Source organism: Gymnoscopelus braueri (genome assembly GCF_963280865.1).
Source record: "Gymnoscopelus braueri genome assembly, chromosome: 2".
NCBI lineage: Eukaryota > Metazoa > Chordata > Actinopteri > Myctophiformes > Myctophidae > Gymnoscopelus > Gymnoscopelus braueri.
The window spans coordinates 20,269,374-20,289,178 of record NC_137604.1 but is presented as its reverse complement, the minus strand read 5'-3'; the positions used below and the strand labels follow the sequence as shown (position 1 = coordinate 20,289,178).

Sequence of the window (19,805 nt, the reverse complement as noted above, 5' to 3'; positions counted from 1 at the left end):
GCCATTGTACCTGATGGGTAGAACGCATGAGGATGTAATTGGTGACTTTGCCAAAGGGCAGTCCCAGGTTGATGACATCATTCTCAGTGCAGCTGCCTTCTGGGAGGTTGCAGATATGGACCACACGCCCTGGGATGGATTTCCTGGGTGGAAATGGCTGGGGGGAAAAAAAGGCAAAAAAAGACATGTTAAATGTCATAACTTTGACTCTACCTACTAAAAAAAAGGAAATTCCTATAAACATTGCCATTTAATGGCAGTCTTCATTACCATGAAAGACAAAAATATTTCTGGAAACCAGGCTGTTTAAATATCAGTGTGACACTACCAGTCCAATGTGGAATGACATTTTCCTTCCCTCAGAATGCCTGCCTCTTCTATTTTTTGTTGTGTTGAGAGTTGTGTTTGGGAGTAGTAGTACTGTATCTCCCCTAGAGAGTAGAATCTCTTACCAACTGAGGTACTTTGCCTATGTATACATTTGCACACCTCAAAATAGACAAATCATCCCACCTTTGAGTATGCCTTACAAATGATTAGTCTGGTTGTTAAACTCTAATGTTAGGTAGAATTACTTTTTATGACAGAACGTCAAGTACACAGATGTTCTAATTGTAACTCACAGTTCTCCATAAAATGGACACATAATCTTGTAAACACAGGAGAAATCCACTACGGTATAGAAGTGAAATTATTCCTAATGAGTTAGTTAGTTAGTTATACATTTTATTTTCTAATCTCTCCCATAATTTTTTTTTCTTCACTTCACCCATTTATCGTTCTAATGTATCTTTCATTCACTCCCATTTCTCTCTCTACTGGACACAAGAACACAACTGTTGTTTGGTTGCCCTTCGACATGTGCAAAAGACACCTGTTATTCAACCCCCCCCCCCCATTCCAACCCCTTTCTCAGTCCACAGCGAGGCAGCACTGAGGTCTGACATAACATCCATAACATCCAGCCTTGGTGAATGCAAAGTGATTAGATGAGGCAGACATCAACACTCTTCCCTCATCAGGGTGGCAAAGCCAGTCATCTCTTAGGCAGTCAAATTGAGATGAATCAGTTTAAGGGTGCTGGTGGGTTAAAGCCAGTGGAACTGGGAAAACTAATCTGTGTAATCGTGCATGGATATGAAATGACAAGGTCATGCAAGAAGACCACGTACATTCACCAAATCCAAAGTTTATACGTAACGCTATAAAATACATAAATAAAGACACAACTCATCCTAGCGCTAATAGTGATACAATATTAAGATTTCACAGCTCATCTGATGGAGCTTTACAGGACTGATACAGAATCCTGACTCTAAGCACAGGTGATTATGTAACATGAACATGAATATATCATCTAGGTATTCTTGACCAGGGTATACTTGATCCATGGCATATCCACTATGCAGTGCACAGTATGAATGTGTAACTTATCAAAAATAGGAGGTGACAGCATTTCATGTTCCTAGTTTAGATGAAGCATATCTTAAAATGCTTTCTTAGGAATGTGACGCGAGATCATGCTCACTAGGGTGTGTGTGTGTGTGTGTGTGTGTGTGTGTGTGTGTGTGTGTGTGTGTGTGTGTGTGTGTGTGTGTGTGTGTGTGTGTGTGTGTGTGTGTGTGTGTGTGTGTGTGTGTGTGTGTTCCCGCTTGCTTTTGTCTGCATTTATATCCCTCCCAGCACAGTGAAGCGGGCCTCTAAAAGTTGTTGCTTCATGTTCTTAAAATGTTGTGTCACGCAACAATTCAACTCTACATCAATAACATTAAGAAGTGTTGAAAAAAACTATATTTATATAACGTTGGGCCGCACCAGTATATGACCGGATAGTGTAAACAAATGCAATGTCCCTGGTTCAATTCCAGCTGGAGATTTAATTTCCTTCCCTCATGCTATGCCATATTGGCTTCTATTGTCTCTCTTCTATCCTACCTAAAGTAAGCAGAATACTGCCTGTACAAAACTAAACTAAATCCAAGAGTGAGGTGGAAATGTAGCTTTTTTTCAGCATGTAATATTGCATTGTCTATCTATTCCGCTGTGCAGCTACTCCAGGGTAGAGCACCCCACCCCGACCCACCAACTCTACATGACAGACAGCTCCATGTGTGGGTCATACTGGGGCTCACTGGACCAGTATTATAGGGGATTTGTTCAGAGAAAAAACCCAGCTGTACCAGACATTTCACAGCAGGTATGGTAGCGTAGAATAAACAGAGGGAAGCCTAGAATGGCAAAGCCCGGGGAACAAAGGAGTGAGGAATTTGAGACCACTGGGGTCTCAACACTGGTTAAGCAGTAAGCACACGTTGACATAGATATGCCTGCTCAGTTTGACTGAAACAATATCATTAATATTAGGTTGTGCTTGGAACAATACTATTCACCTTGTATGCTTCCTTTAGGTCAGTGGTTCTCAAACTTTCCAAGGGCCCCCGGTTTAGTATGCATTAGGCCACGGACCCCCATAACTCTGAGGGTGTACAAATGAAACCAAATGGACCCGAGTTACAGTCCCGTAAGGGCCCATTTTGGTTCCAAACTATAAATAATTTAGCTGGTATGATATTCCTACTCTGGTGGCCATTACCCTGGCCTCCAGCACTGCCGTAAGGAACCTGGGAGTTACCTTTGATCTGGATTATGTGCTTTAAATCCTACATAAAACAAAAAGACTATTTTTTTTCACCTGCGTAACATTGCAGGAATCAGGCACATCCCGTCTCAAAAACATGCAGAAAAATGCATGTTTTTGTTACCTCCAGGCTAGATTATTGGTTATTATCAGGCTGCCCCAGCAAGTCTCTAAAGACTCTACGGCTGATCCAGAATGCTGCTGTGCATCTGCCTACCGGAACTAGGAGATCATATTTCTCCCAAATTGGCTTCTCTGTACTGGATGACTGTAAAATCCAGAATAGAATTTAAAATCCTCCTCCTCACCTACAAAGCCCTTAATGGTCAGGCATCATCATACAGTATCTTAAAGAGCTCATAGTACCTTATAACCCTGCTAGAACACTGCACTCCCAGAATGCATGCCTACTTGCTCCCAGAAGAATGGGAGGCAGAGCCTGTACTATCAGGGTCCTCTCCCAGTTTTGGTCAGGCAGGTAGACAACCTCTCTATGTTCAACAGTAGGCTTAAAGACTTTCCCTTTTGATAAAGCTTGTCTAACTATAACTATAAGACTGGCACAGACTTTCCTGGGACTAGCCTTTACTTATGCTGCTATAGACTTACAATGCTGGATAATTTCCCATGACTCACTGAGCTCCTCTCTCCATCTGTACACATGTCCCATCAATGTACCATATGTTACTAACGAGACTTCTCGCCTTGTGTTTTTGTTGCTTTCTCATCTCACAGGAGTATGATTGCAGTAGCAGATTTCTGCGTAGAATGAGCGACTGTGCTACCAGATAACCAGACCAAAGCTAATCACTACACTATAGCGTGATTGCTGGCATGTTATGTCACAATTTAACAGGCTTACGGCCCACCACATGATAACAGTTTCAAGAGTGATAATTCTATTAAGAGCTCAATGTCAGTGTGTTTCCCTCCACTAGTACACAAGAAAGGTCAATGCGGGTTATGCTCAATAAACAAATCCAGGAATAGATTGCTGTTTATGTCCTTGGAATATCGGAGAGAACCAGAATCTTCCCGCCCATCAGTAGCTCCACTTGCCGCTGTTTGGCTTGTAAAATGTCGGCAGCGATGGAACGAACATTTGGCTTTACAGCCTGACAGTTCATCAATATCACTGTGTAGATTGGATCAAGTTATGAACGGTAGCTGCATCTGCTGACCACAAACTTGAGGTTAACTTTGGCTCACGCATTTACACAGTGACAGTGACGCTGTCTAGGGCTCTAATAACACAACTACAGTGCATTGGAGTCCGTTTTTTTTTCATACTCAGTCATATGATCCTTTGCTGAATATCATAAAAATATTGTATATTTTAATGGAAATAAGATTTTTTTTAATGGAAAATGTATGTAAATGAATGAAACATTATTTAAAGGACCAAATCAGCGTTACTAAGCCTACACGTTTTTCTCCATGGTCAGCATAGGCCACTAAGTTTACATATTGTAAACGCAAAGCACGTACACTGTATTTGTGGCTGCTTCATTGGTAATTTTGGTTCTACAAAAGATGGAAACATTGTAGCACAGTTACACCAAAGCCTGTTGCACAAAGCTTCATTTATACTGCATCGCTTGCCAAAAATAATTGATCTTTAAGCTAATGACACATCACGCTACAGAGTATAAATTAGACTCAAGGCAGACAGACTTGAGATGCAAAGAGAATGACACTGGAGCCCTGTTACTCTTTGTCATAGTGATGACTGAGTGATGGTTTTTACTAATTTAAGAAACATGTCATCAGAGTTTATTGTGTGATGTATTCATTTAACCCTTTAAGATCGGGAACGCATCTGTGTGTCATTTGAAGATTTCTTTGGCTATATAAAAATAGCAGATATACAAGCTCATAGTGCGGCACCGAGTGCCGCGCTATGAGCTTGTAGATCTGCTATTTTTGAAAAATGTTGAAAATGTGTGCAAATCTTTCAATATATTTGTTTTTTTAAGCGTTAGGATTTAGGAAAAAAATTGTTTTAATCGGCCTCGGGTATTAATGGGTTAAAACATTTATTTAGTGTATCGTTTATCAATTAGAGAATTCCCATCTTATCTGGTTCAAATAAACATTCTAGACCCTTTAACAACCTTCAACCTGGCGCCCCTATTTTGGGCAAAAATCTACAAGCAAAAAAGCAAAAACATTGGAAACAGCAGATCTTTAAGCTCACAACACATCACATCGTGATGCGTTGTGAGCTCGTAGATCTGCTTGTAGATCTGCTATTTTCACTAGTCGTCGTATGAATCATATGGGGCTTAAGGGGTTAAACTATTATAATGGCAGTTGATGGGAATATGGGATGGATGCTTTTCAGATGTAATTGTATTTCCTGTTTCCCTAATGCCTTCCTGTTTATCTGGGGGTATACTGACTATGACAAGCCCTGGAATCTCCCAGAAGGACATGTCTGCTTGTCTTGTTTGTTTGTTCCAACTGGGGCTCCATGTTGATGAAGGGATGGTCACAGTTTCTCCCCGCATTCCTGCACAGAGGACATGCGCCCTGGGTCCCTCAGATCGCCTTTCCATTCCCTCACCACACGTCTGAAACCTTACACTCTCTCGTGGGTGACCTGGGGCTCTTTACACGGACCTTTAGGTCTCCAATGTTATTGCCCTAAATCCAGTGTTTATTTCTGTTTGTGTTTTATTATTGCCCAAAGCCAGTGTGTCAACTCAATCTGTGCTACCGTATCTTGCAAATTTGACTTGAAGTTCAAGTTCAAGTCATCAGCCAACACAAAGTCTTGCGCATGTTTGTATGAATGTGTGTGTGTGTGTGTGTGTGTGTGTGTGTTTCTAGGATCGCTGCACAACTGACGGCTTACATTTTGCTCTCAAACCGTAAAAGTCCCACCTGCTGTGCTTAGGACAGGTGCGTGTTTATAGCACCTAACATTAGCCTGTGTATTTTAGCCTATAAAATGCTTCCCATTGCGATGATGAAAGCACTCGTAAATCATAAACTTGGGACGGCCTAATGGGGCGCCTATAGGGGAACCAACCTCAGTCGTTTGCTCCAATCAAAAGGCAGAGAAGAATGAAACAAATGGCTGAGGGAATTACAGGAGAATGGCTGGTTGTCATCATCAAGGGAAGAAGTGAGAGTATACTTTCATAATGAAAGATATAATGAGAGGAGATGAGAGGAGTAATCTTCCATAGTTAACCCATTAATACCTGGAACGCATCTGTGTCACTTTAGGTTTCTTTGGCTATTCAAAAATAGCAGATATACAAGCTCATAGCGCGGCACCGAGTGCCGCGCTATGAGCTTGTAGATCTGCTATTTTTGAAAAATCGTAAAATAAATATTTTTTTATATTTTTTTCAAAAATCTGTTAGGATTTTGAAAACATTTTAAAGAATCGCCTCAGGTCTTAATGGGTTAAAGAGTAATCTTTAGCACAGTTACAGTCTTACAGACTTGAGCTTTACTTAACCACTTAAGCCCTATATACTTCATTGTATGACGAATAGCAAACATAACCAATCTACAAGCTCACAACGTGTGGCGATGCAACACATTACAAGCTTGTTCTGCTATTTTCACTTAATTCCTTTGTCAATTTTCCCCAACAAAGACATGCACAAAAAGGAAGCCACGTTGAAAGTGGTGGCAACATTTCTATATTACATTATATGTAATATTACATTATATGTAATAGAAAAACACAGTCTCTTTGCAGAGTGCATGGCCCATAGCAGACAGGAATACTAGCAGCTGCAATAACAACAAAAGCTCTCAACCTGTTCTCTTCCATCAGTCATAATGATGGATAACGTTGTCATACCTCTAAACCCTGCTGTTTATATCCATCACATCTGCCCGTAATAAGACTTAATACAGCTACTGATGATTATTAAATTAAGCCTACCACATGTATAATGTAGTAGTGTTAAAATGTATATCAATTACAACACTGTAGTACTAGAACTATTTGAAATGTAAAGCCTATAAGCTCAATATTGCATGAATAGATTGCTCAAGTAATTAAGTAATTATTCAATAATAAATCTGAGAATGAACCAAAACACTGACAACTTTAGAGGAACTCTCGGTCTTGGACCAAGTGGACTGGGAATTTCCCAGAGTCCTTTTGGTCAGATACCGAGTCAAGAGCAGGTAAAATTTCAGGTGAGACTGAGACTGATGCCACAAAAATGGGATCTTGATACCAGACTCATGACCGTGTACCACAGCCCTACAATTCAAACAAATGTGCACAGTAAAAGCTTCAGTATCATTGTATCCATTTGTTTGAGAGTGTTCAAATGGAAACAAATGGACCCTTCATTATACATAAAGTTGTAACACTAAACGTATTCACCACATATCCTTTAAGCCAGCGTTTTATGGCATAGACTAGTCTGCTGGGTTCTTTTACATTTATAGAGCAAAAGATAAACAATTAAGATTGAAACTCTCCAGACAGGACGTTCCAGAGGTCAGTGTGGAGTGTTTTGTCCCCACATGCAAACAGTGAGTCATGTTCTATGGCATTGGCACAGACTTGTGATGCTGCTCTATACTCTATAAACAGTGTTAAAAATAACTTGATCCAAAGTAGAATAGTCCTAATCTAGAGCACGTACAGAGTACAACCCAGAGGGACGTATTTTGAGCGCTGTCTCATGCCTTATGACTAATCTTATTAGGCATTTTTTATAATTTTGAAAAACATTAAAAAAAATAGTGACAATAGCTATATCTACAAGCTCGCAACTTGTCACTGTAGAATTTCACAATTTTAAAATGTTTTTCAAAAAACACACACACACACACACACACACACACACACACACACACACACACACACACACACACACACACACACACACACACACACACACACACACACACACACACGTCAGAACTCATGCTGCTGCACATGTGCATGCCCCCTGCAACATAAATAGACCGCACGGGGTACACGCCTTCAGTTAAAGCTATAGACTCATCCCACATTTTGCAGGACAGTCCCGCAAATGGAACGTTTGTCCCGGGCCTGCATGAACAGAACAATGTTCCGCATTTCAATGATAAAGGTCCTTACACACCGGGGCGATTTTTTTCATGCGAATAATACGTTTTTTTAAAAAACCTTATAAAGTCAATGCAAGCTTCCACACCAGTTTCGCGGAGCGAAAAAAGCGTCTTTTAATTATTCGGAACGAGTCCGAATTTTGCGTATATTCGCATATTCGCCGGTGTGTAACCGCCTTAATGGTTAAAAAAGATAGGCAGAGAGAGAGAGAGAGAGAGAGAGAGAGAGAGAGAGAGAGAGAGAGAGAGAACTAACATAATCTCAACAAAAGGCAAATAAAGTGAAGTTGAATTACAGCTGCACATGCCAGTAGTTTTAGTTCAGTTCAAGTTCAGTTAATTTACAAGCTTGTTTTAACGGCTGGTGCAGATCTGTGCTGTGTTTTGTAAATCAACATTCAATGTTTCAATGTGTCAATCAGACATTTTGAGACAACCTGTTTGGAGCCATATTGCTGATGTAAATCAGTTGCATGTGTGTGCTACATTTTACAACGGCTTCAACCGTGGCTAAGCCAATCATAAACAAGAACTGGAAGTAACCGATTTGTGAACATATACACATACATATAGCTTCCACACACACACACACACACACACACACACACACACACACACTGCTCCTCTTCCCATATCATCACCTCCTGCAGGGTGGTGATGTGGTGAAGCATCCGTTGGAGATGGTGTGAGAGAGAGCCATCTGGCCTGACAGGTCCAGTTGCTGCAGATTATATATTATATGCATGTATTTACGTGTGTGTGTGTGTGTGTGTGTGTGTGTGTGTGTGTGTGTGTGTGTGTGTGTGTGTGTGTGTGTGTGTGTGTGTGTGTGCGTGTGCGTGTGTGCGTGTGCGTGTGCGTGTGCGTGTGCGTGTGCGTGTGCGAGTGCGTGTGCGTGTGCGAGTGCGTGTGAGTACAGTCCACATGCATGTTTGGTGTGTTAGTGTTAGCCGGCAGCTGACAGGTCCTAGGCTGCACACCGCTGTGTGTGCTTGCTTTCCTGTCATTCCTCTCGCTCTCCCCACCTCATCATCTGTTTTGTGCTCTTCACGGGAGCAGCCCATGTTACGGATACACATCACCAGCTGCCATCTTTTAACCCATGTCCGGGGACAAAGACTGCTGAGTATTAAACACTTATGGACAAGGAAAAGAGAGGACGGTAGCAAAATACAGTATGCTTTAAGGGATCGCTAAATTCAATTATAGCTGGGATTGTATGGTTAACGATGAGCTTTACTTAACCACTTAAGCCCTATATACTTCATTGTATGACGAATAGCAAACATAACCAATCTACAAGCTCACAACGTGTGGCGATGCAACACATTACAAGCTTGTTCTGCTATTTTCACTTAATTCCTTTGTCAATTTTCCCCAACAAAGACATGCACAAAAAGGAAGCCACGTTGAAAGTGGTGGCAACATTTCTATATTACATTATATGTAATATTACATTATATGTAATAGAAAAACACAGTCTCTTTGCAGAGTGCATGGCCCATAGCAGACAGGAATACTAGCAGCTGCAATAACAACAAAAGCTCTCAACCTGTTCTCTTCCATCAGTCATAATGATGGATAACGTTGTCATACCTCTAAACCCTGCTGTTTATATCCATCACATCTGCCCGTAATAAGACTTAATACAGCTACTGATGATTATTAAATTAAGCCTACCACATGTATAATGTAGTAGTGTTAAAATGTATATCAATTACAACACTGTAGTACTAGAACTATTTGAAATGTAAAGCCTATAAGCTCAATATTGCATGAATAGATTGCTCAAGTAATTAAGTAATTATTCAATAATAAATCTGAGAATGAACCAAAACACTGACAACTTTAGAGGAACTCTCGGTCTTGGACCAAGTGGACTGGGAATTTCCCAGAGTCCTTTTGGTCAGATACCGAGTCAAGAGCAGGTAAAATTTCAGGTGAGACTGAGACTGATGCCACAAAAATGGGATCTTGATACCAGACTCATGACCGTGTACCACAGCCCTACAATTCAAACAAATGTGCACAGTAAAAGCTTCAGTATCATTGTATCCATTTGTTTGAGAGTGTTCAAATGGAAACAAATGGACCCTTCATTATACATAAAGTTGTAACACTAAACGTATTCACCACATATCCTTTAAGCCAGCGTTTTATGGCATAGACTAGTCTGCTGGGTTCTTTTACATTTATAGAGAATACCAGCACTCATGGAAAGGACATTCAGGCACTTTTATTAAGTTGGCACAGGCAACATACAGCGCAACATACGCGTTTTGGCACTAAGCCTTCATCAGTGTTAACATACTTAGAGCCTAATCGCGTACATTGCTCTGTATGCTGTCTTTGCCAACTTCATAAAAGTGCCTGAAGGACATTTCCATCATTATTAATGTAGCATAGTCCGCTGGGTTATCTAGTTCAATGTGAAAGAATTGTCCAGAAGTGTTTGGGTTGTGTAGTTACCTTGCCATGATGTAACTCCAAAGGTGGACAAGAAATAAAAAACAATTGCTATATCGATTAGAAATTGATAATTCAAATTCAACCTATGCTCCTCATTGACTTACATTGTACAGTGAAACAGCTCTCAAAGTCATTATTTTAGCACATAAATGAATGCAAACAACGTTGATTCAGACAATATAGAACATCACCAAACCCAGTACCTGATTTAGCTATTTTATTAAGAAGAAAACCCATGGACTGGATCCGCGGATCCGAATCTGAATCTTCAGATATTAAAAAAGTTGAGAAAATAAACAGCAGTGGCTTTGGTGATGTTCTAGAGTGTTCGGTTACATGCTAAAAGAGTGACTTTGAGAGCTATTTTACCGTACAATGTAAGTCAATGAGGAGCATATTGCAGGAGGTTAAATGTAATAGCGCTGCCCCCTCATAGCCCACTGGCCAAGTTGGTTTGGTGTTGGTTGACCAAGACATTGTTAGTCGATTTGTCAATTATTTTTTTCCAGAAGAATTATAAGCACATTTATAGTACTGTAAGTATGAGATATATGGAGATGTTTTTACATTATTACACATGGTAAACTCAGATTTTACAGACTTGTCGATTAACTACAATAATACATTTTTAATAAAAATAATAAAAGCCTTGCAGGAAGTCGATGAAAGAAAGTATTCAGGGCAGTAATTCTCCTGTCAGTCAGACCCCAGTAGAGAGTGGACCCCAACCCTCTTTAGACCCGTCTATCATTTTTTAGCAATTCTCAATTGTGAATTTAATTGGAATGGACACTCAATCTGTACATACGAAGAATCATTTCTTTACCGTTTGTTTTATTAAACATTTAGATTTTTTTACAGAGTGGTCCTGTGGATCTATCCGTAGATTAGAGCGTGTGACCAAAAACCTACTAGTGAAAATATACCCCACTGTCCTGAATAAAGAATCACCACAGTGCAATCCACTGCCTTTCCATCTGCTCTTGTTTGCCCACTCCAGCCCTTTACTATTCTACGTGTGACTAATAGTAGTCATGGCAGAAAAAGGCAGAACTGGGGCATGTGAATTAAATGCCAATCAAACCCAACATATACGAAAAAAAAAGACATCCATCACAGACACACATTTATGCCATAGTGCAAAACTGAAGTATTTGTGAGTGAAAAGCGAAGCATGTTTCTGACCTTTGACCCTGGTTGGTGAGAGGTAAATCCCGTGCCAGACATGGGAAAAGTGTTCATGGCTGCAGCTGGCAAGTATGATGCACTGGTTGCTGAGGACGCATCTGAGGAAAAAAGGAGTGGGGATTAAAGATAATATAAAACTGGCCACATAACAAGACCTGATTTATATCACAATTAGCCAGTAGTCGACAAGCTCACAATGCGCCTCTTTGCGATGCGCTGTGAGCTTGTAGATCGTCTGTTTTCGGTGTGTGACAAGACTAAAGTATAAATCAGGCGTAAGTAAAACATGGGAAACATTCGGGGGAATTATTCTGAAACTTCTTTCCCAGCGGTGGCATGACAGTGCGGAAGCTTCAAAAATATAGGCTGATGTACTTGCAGGGGGCGGAAAGTACCTTACTTAGAAGAGTTACTGTACTTCAGTAAAAGTATTTGTACTTCACATTAGTCTATTTAGTTTCAGACATAATTATTTGACAGTATACTTCATTACATTTCAAAGCAAATAACTATACTTGTTATTATTACTCTGTCTACATTTTGAACAGCTGCATTACATTGTGTGTGCTGTACGTCAACAACTCCTTCTAATTTAAAGTATTATTTTCGTAATCTTTTTTTAAATTTTCTCCCAATTTTAGTCGTTATGCCATTACCCCCCATGTGTCTCTGTCACCCCTACGTGTTGGTCTTGGCGAGGGTGTAGACAACCGTATCTCCTCTGATACGCATGAAGTCGCCCACCGCTTCTTTTCACCTGAGAGTGAGGAGTTTCACTGGGAGGGGTTAACGAGTGCGGAGGAACACGGTATCCTTCCCATTTCTGCTCCTTTGCAAAACAGGTGCCTCAACCAACCTGTAGGAGTTGCTATTGCAACTAGTGCTGCACGATTAATCGAAAAAAGATCGTGATCTCGATTCAGACACCTATGCGATCTCGATTTTAAATTATGACGATTTTTTTTTCAATAAAAAAAAAAAAGAAAAAAGTTTATTGTTTTTTTTTCCCTTATTTTGCTTAATATTTTTATATTTACAAGAGAATTGTGTGAGAATCGTGTGAGAATCGTGTGAGAATCGTGATCTCAATTCTTATGGAGGAAAATCGTGATTCACATTTGAGCAAGAATCGTGCAGCACTAATTGCAACAGGAGATCGCCCTCCCCTATCGGCTTCAGAGTCAGACCCTGAACACGGCCAATTAGGTTCGTTGGAACGCCCAGCCAGGCACTGTGGAGGATTCGAACCTCGAGCCAAACCACCCAGATGCCCTGATTTATACTGTAGCATCTTTAGTGTTCACGAGTGGACATTGGATTTGTGTGGTTACATCTGGATTACATAGGGTGAAACGATTGATAAGAAATATTTCAAAGGATTGCTGGTATAGGATTGTTCACTGGTTAGTCTGCAAACTGTAAACTGCTAATTTATATAAATTATGATCAGATATGCATGAACACTCATCTGCAGAAATGGAGGCAGGCACACTTCTTGCCATATTATAGCTTGCTACATCAGGGCACTGAATTCAGGAAGTACTTTTAATACTTTAATACATTTAAGAGCAACTTGCAAGTACTTAAGAGTATACTTTTACTATATACTGTATTTACTTTAACTTTCACCAGAATAAGTTTGTCATGGTGTTTGTACCTTTACTTAAGTTTTGAGTAATTCTTCCACCACTGAGCAGATTAAAGGTTAAGAAAGTAACAAGATAATAAAGCAAATAAATCAAGGGTGTCAACAGCAGTCATGAATGCTTTGGGTTTCATCTCCTTCACTGTCTGCTCTGGCGGGCAGGCTCAAATCCTTAGAGCATGAAAACGATCACAGGACACTTGGAGCATGGAGCGTTGTCTGGAAATACCACTTAAGTGGTTTAACGTTAGCATTAGCTCCGTTAGGGTGGTTACCACATTTTGGGTTTCGAGACACTTTATTCTAACAGCGTACTGTATATATCAACATATCAAAATACGCTGTGTAAAGTTAGAAGGACACATTCCCCCTAGCCTCTAGCGACTCTATAAATACTCCCTGACTCCCATATATCATTCTGTCACTCATATTCCTGCTATCAAAAAACAACATTGTAACGTCGTCAGCAAACAGTGACATTCGAGGGGACTGAGGTGGGGTGACCATTGACCCACCTTGATTTGCAGCAGAGAAGACCATAGAGTTATTCCCTCCAGTGGCTAGACTTCCGTCAGAAGCCCCAGCGACGACGTAGTGAACTCCACCAGCCGCTACCACGCCAGGGCTGAAACAAACATAGGAGACTAGTTATGAGTATATGACTGCCGCTCCCCTGCAGTGCCTACTGATACAGTGTCTGGTGACAGAGCTCATATTCATAGAAACATTAAGACAGCTGTAGATGGAGCATGGAGATTAAACTCGAGTGCCTCTGTGACTCTCTACAGGGATGCTTTGGGTGTAAACCAGATTTGTAAAGCTCTAGCACTCAGGATCAAATTAATCTTGAGGCACCCCAGACTTGACATGTATAATCATCCAAAAAGTAAATAATATTCATAATTTGAAAAAGCTCAGATCTATATCATCTGTCAACCACTTAAAACCTATACATTTAGTTGACTCTATACGTCTACACATTGTGAGCTTATAGATCTGCTATTTTTGCCAAATGTTTGTCCCAGAATGGGGACGCTAGGGTTCATGTAGTTAAAGCAAGGTAAAAACAGACTAACCTGAACACGGTCACATGCTAGCTGTCATTAAGTGTCATTAAGTAGACAAATAGAGAGCACATGGCAGAGTACAGTTTGTAATGACAAAGAATGTAATACTGCCGTCAAGTGAATTTTAGAAGCCCTCACAACTCACCCTTCATTTGCGTACAACGATCGGTTCTGCAGGTGTAGCTTTCCCTTCACATGCTGGTCCCAGTCCTGAAAACACACACACAGTCACACCACCCAAACATAGATCCAGTCAGTTCAGATGCATTCAGAGGTCACCACACAACCCACTTGATCAGCCTTGCATACCTGCTGGATAAGCTCATGGGTGCAAGAAGCAATTAAAGAGACAACAGCTTGGTTTAGGGTACAGCTGCCCCTGAATCTACTATATGTTGAGTCTGCATAGATTTTTCAGTACAACTCAAATGTCTATACCTCAGCAATAAAATAAGAGATTTTAAATATTTTAAATATTTGAACACTGTGGGATCTATTCCTTTGTTTTTGGTTAGGAATTGCTCATTTGTAATCTGTAATCTGTAAAACACAACTGCATTCATCATGGGATCTTATTTAGCTATTAACCACTTAAACCCTATACTTTGTTGTACGATAAATAACAAAAATAACCGCTTACAAATAATGCAAGCTGATGAAAATACAAGCTATAAATAATGCAACGCATCACGATGTTGTGAGTTTATAGATCTTGCAGAGCTTGTAGATCAGCTGTAGTTAAAGTTGTACAATGCAGAATCACAAATAACGATTTTTAGCAACCTCTGCTGGTCACTACCGTCACTGCATACAATTTCCCTAGTCCTCGATTACCCAGAATTCCATTCGTTTTCACCGGAAGCCGGAAGCGTTTCAAAAAGCGATCTTTTAATTGTTTTATACTATCTACGGATCGTTTCTCTTAGCCAGTGGAGCATTAGTTACCATGAGCTGTGCTTTCTTTTTCTGTTCTTTTTCGATCTTCCAATCCTACATTATCTTAAAATGAGCGTGAGGTTCCTTTTTGTTAATAGCGCGGTAGTTCCTGGCCAAACAGGAAACCGTTGCGGTAGTTCCTGAGGACGTCGGCCACGACGTCATGACGTTGGCCAGGAACGTCATTTTCCCGGGAAAGTCCCCCCCGTACACGTTCAATAGAAAATATATAAATAAAAGGCTTCCGGGGGTGAAATTCACGGAGTGGGTGTTGTGAAACTTTTGCCACTCGCAAAAGATATACAATTTAACTTTAGTTTTGTTGAAAACGTTACCTAGTATTACTTTAAGCTATTTTACATCTTGGGGGGAATTTTGCCCACAATAGTGACACAAAGGTTAATGTCGTTAAACTGGCCCTGTATCAACTATGACTGTTTAGAAGCCGGAAACCTCCCCTTGCAGGAAGAGACAGACATGTTCCGGCTGCGCAGCCACTCACGTCCGCTCACCCACCTTTAGGTTGTAGACTTTCTTGTCACAGATGGTGCATTGATGCGGAAGGTGGGATGGTGTGACTGCATGGTAGTCATTGACTTGGTGGGGTTGGAGGGTCATGGTGCCTGCAGACGACAAGCTATGCTCCCCAGCCTGCTGAGGCTTGTAGCCCACAAAGCCCTGCATGCCCCCTGAACCAAAAGAGGAGACCCCGCCACCGGGATTGAACTTGGGATCAGAGGTCGGCTCCTCTGGGTTATACAATTCTGGCCTGGCACGAATTGGCTGTCCACCAGCTGTCCACGTCGTAGTAGCCTTGGAAACCATATCCGATTTCCCTGCGTGACTCTGGTTCACCGGGCCTTTCCATGGCTCCTTATGGGCGGTGGATGTGTAAGCGTTCATTTTCTGTTCATTAACACCAAACCCAGACTGCTGTCCCTGAAGATCCTGCCCGTAAAAATCTCTCTGAAAGCCAACATGGTTTGTGATCTTGGCCTCAGTGTTTATTGACGCATACTGCCCCTCTGCAGCTTTGGCTGATGCTGCAGACGTCCCACTGAGGAAGCCACTGTACTGGTGCCTCCTGTCTGTGTCACAGGGATATGTTGACCCTGCTTTCTTGCCATACTCCCCTCCTTGCTGGCTTGCTCCTGTTCCCCCACCGTAATTCATCTTCACGTTGCCAGGGTTCTGAGCAAAGTTCCCACTCACCAGGGCCCCCAGGGCCGAATTGGGAGAGGAGAACCCCAGGGCACCTGACGGAAAGCCACCTTGAGGATTCCCGACCATTCCCGAAGTCCGGAGCTGGTTAAACAGGGGCTGGGACATGGCCACATTGGATAGAACCTGATTGAGGAAAGTGGCGGCAGTGGCTGCGTTGCCCCCCACAGCGCCTGCCTGTGCCAGTTTCAGGCGGTGGAGGGTGAGCTGAGCCTGGAGCTGAGCGAGCTGGAGGCTGGCCGGAGTCAGGAGAAACTGCTGGTTTGTCTGCTGCCCAGCCTGCACGGCACCATCAGGCAGATGGCCACCGACAGGGAATCCCTTCTTATTGGCGCTGTCCGCCGCTCCAGTGCTGCAAACACACAAACAAATACAGCACTGAATTACAATACTGCTCATATCCATGCAATAAATCCCTATTGATTCTCTTGATTCTTGAATGACAGTCATCATGGAATGACAAGCTGAAAGCTCCAGACTCCAGGTCGTCCTATGACCCGGTTTGACTAGCCTGCCTGTCCTTTCAGCTTCTGATGAATGCGCTCACATGTGGTCTAAACTTAGTCTAGTCTACTATTAATCACTCCATCCATGTTAAACACCTGACGCTGCCATACCCAGCCACTACTCGTCCCCACCCGGTTGAAGGGTGAGATACCAATCGGATTAGATGTGACAAAGTGCAGGGGAAAGTTGCTGTAGACACAGCCATTTTGTTCAGTACACGTGACAAAAAATGGAGGAATTATGGGCATATTTTTTAAGCTTTAATTACGATGAAATTCAATTCATATTAGCAATTTGCAAACGGGGTAAAAAATCTTGAACATGAAAAGGTGATGGGATATTTTGGAAGATGAATTTGTGCAACTGAATCTTTCAGAGGATTAGCACCTTTAGATCTGCAGTGCTACCGGCTTCTGGAGTTGTGATATGGTCTTACGGTGTCATTGGCACATTATAAAGTCCTCATATCATCACACAACCATCTCATATCTCCCCTATTCAAGTTATAACTCGTAGGTTATGAACATTCAGTACAGCCAATAAGTCACAGCTGCAGGGTAATAAATGAAAGAAAAAGCATTCATTTAAATTCTTCTGATTAAACCCATTGATACCTGGAACGCATCTGTGTCACTTTAGATGTCTTTGGCTATTCAAAAATAGCAGATATACAAGCTCATAGCGCGGCACCGAGTGCCGCGCTACGAGCTTGTAGATCTGCTATTTTTGAAAAATCTTGAATTTTTATTTTTTAGATTTTTTTTCCAAAAAACTGTTAGGATTTAGATTTTTTTAAAGAATCGCCTCAGGTCTTAATGGGTTAAACACATTACTTTATTGTCAGTTTTCATCAATTTCTCTAAGATACACACACACATAATTCCCTACACATAAATGCATTTCAATAGAGGTCAGAGCACGGAAAATCGAATACAAGATTAATGTCTATTACCTGACACCATGTCCCACTGACACGCATGACAATCTAGCAACTAATCAATTAAGCTCAGCATCTATCTAATATATTCTAGGAATCTCTGCACAGTATTTCTGTCTGTCTGTCTGTCAGGCTGTCCTTCACATGTCCCACGAACCATTCATCTAATCGACTTCACACTTGGCGGGTGTATTATTGAGGAACAAAGGCAGTAGTACGGAGTCAAGTCGATCGGATGAGCGGTTCTTGAAAACCGTCCCGCTCTGACCGGGCACACCTTCCGAATGGTGGCTTCGCCCCGATCGGACACTGCATTAGTAACTTCTAATGTAGATTCTGCTGAAGAAAATCATGAGGAAAACAATAACAGCTGACTTCAACAACTAAGACTTGACAAAATGTTGTAACTATCTAATAGAACAATGACTATGCTAAAAGTACTAAAAGTATTCCCAAAATGTGGTGAGACTAATGCAATAAGCCATAGTGATTTTAGAACGGCTATAACAGCTATGGGGTGTTGTTAGGCATGACGTGGAGCAGTAATGTATTCAATTCTTGATGAATTTAATACATTAGGACCAGGGCCGGATACAGAAATTATTAACTGGGGGGGCATTAATAAATGCTGGGGGGGTGGCTTCCTCGGCGCCGCGCGAAGCGCGGCGTTGACATTTTTTGGGGGGGGGGGCCCAAAACCATTTGGGGGGTTTTCGGGGCCCCAAACCCCCCAAATGCGTAGGAAAATATGCATAGGAAAATATGCATTTTGGCACAGTTAGACCTATAAAACATTTTTTTTCCAGTTTTTTCGGCTGTTTGTGTATTACTGCTTCCTATTGTTCTTTTGGGCTTGTTTTCCTAGGCTTCTTTCTCTCGCAATATCTGGCAACACTGCCCATGGAAAATCAGGGCAGAGGATTATTTGAATTGTGCAATGATACATGATGGAATATGATTAAGGATTATTTTGATTATGGTAAGCTCACATTTCATATCATGACATAAATGTAACTTTCAAAAAAAAAAAAGGGGGGGGGGCAGTCAGGGCATTTGGGGGGTAATTGCCCCCCCTTGCCCATGCCTAGATCCGGCCCTGATTAGGACCACAAAGGTCGCTTTAGGATGGACTCCTGCAGGGAAAAGGAAGAAAGGTCGGCCCAAAACAACCTGGCGACGAGCTGTGGCAGCTGAAGCTAAAGGAGATGAACCTTACATGGGGCGAGGGGCACAACATGCAGCACAAGACAGGTCCCGATGGAGGCAGATCGTCAAAGCCTTATGTCCCACGTGGGACGAAGAGGATTAAGTAAGTAACAATGGAAACAAGCCCGCAGGGCTTTTTGTGTTATCCTTTTAGCATCATTGTATAATCGTACCACAGCACTTTTTTGCAAACCGCTAATAACGTATTCAATCAATTAATCAGAGTGCAGAAGAATCACCGCCACTCACAGAACTGTCGTATAGGTACATTTGATTTCATTAGGGCACGGGCAGCATACACAGACGTTTCCGCAGAGCCTTCCTAAGCGTAGTGAAAAAATCAAGACAGGTGTGTCACTTATTAAGGGGATGTGGGTGTGACAATTTGGCTTAACATTTCTTGGGTGCTGCTGATTCTTCTGTTTTGACTTAACTCTCCTGAACCGTGCACCCGTTAAAGAGATTAGCTACTCGTTGAAACTTGAGCAGCGCTTGCGTCCTCTAAAAAGAATCACTGTAAACCACGGTCTCACGTCACTTATTTCATGTTACCAAATATGGCAACATGAAAATCATATACATATCCCAATTAAAACTTTTTTTTAAAACTATTTCACAACAATAATTCAAAAAAAGAAAGTAGTCCCCGACTGCCTGCACAAAAAGACGGTTGTTATGCAACGTTTACGTTCAGATCCCTTATAACTGCATGGAAACTCCCATAATAAACGTTTAGACTAAATGTTGTACGATATTGAGCAACTACAAGGCCTACTACTCACCTAAAATTATATATCAGAAGATCTGACATCAAATCTGGATCAAAATCTGACATTTTGAAACAATTAGTTTGGCGCAGTATACTGATAAAGCAGTCCAATGTGTTTATAGAGAAGTTTAACGGCTTTGAGCGGA

The 19,805-nt window shown here is 41.5% G+C and overlaps 1 protein-coding gene across 2 annotated transcripts in view; it reads right to left on the bottom strand.

Moving 5' to 3' along the window:
- rbm20 (RNA binding motif protein 20) overlaps positions 1-19,805 on the bottom strand; it is a 73,577-nt gene that overhangs the window by 9,455 nt on the left and 44,317 nt on the right. For both annotated transcript variants that reach the window (XM_080446103.1, XM_080446104.1), the window contains exons 2-6: positions 15,536-16,592; positions 14,229-14,293; positions 13,532-13,641; positions 11,369-11,469; positions 11-157 (exon numbers count right to left, since the gene is read on the bottom strand). In XM_080446103.1, the coding sequence (XP_080302229.1) occupies positions 11-157; positions 11,369-11,469; positions 13,532-13,641; positions 14,229-14,293; positions 15,536-16,592 (1,480 nt within the window). The remainder of the gene's footprint in view (positions 1-10; positions 158-11,368; positions 11,470-13,531; positions 13,642-14,228; positions 14,294-15,535; positions 16,593-19,805) is intronic.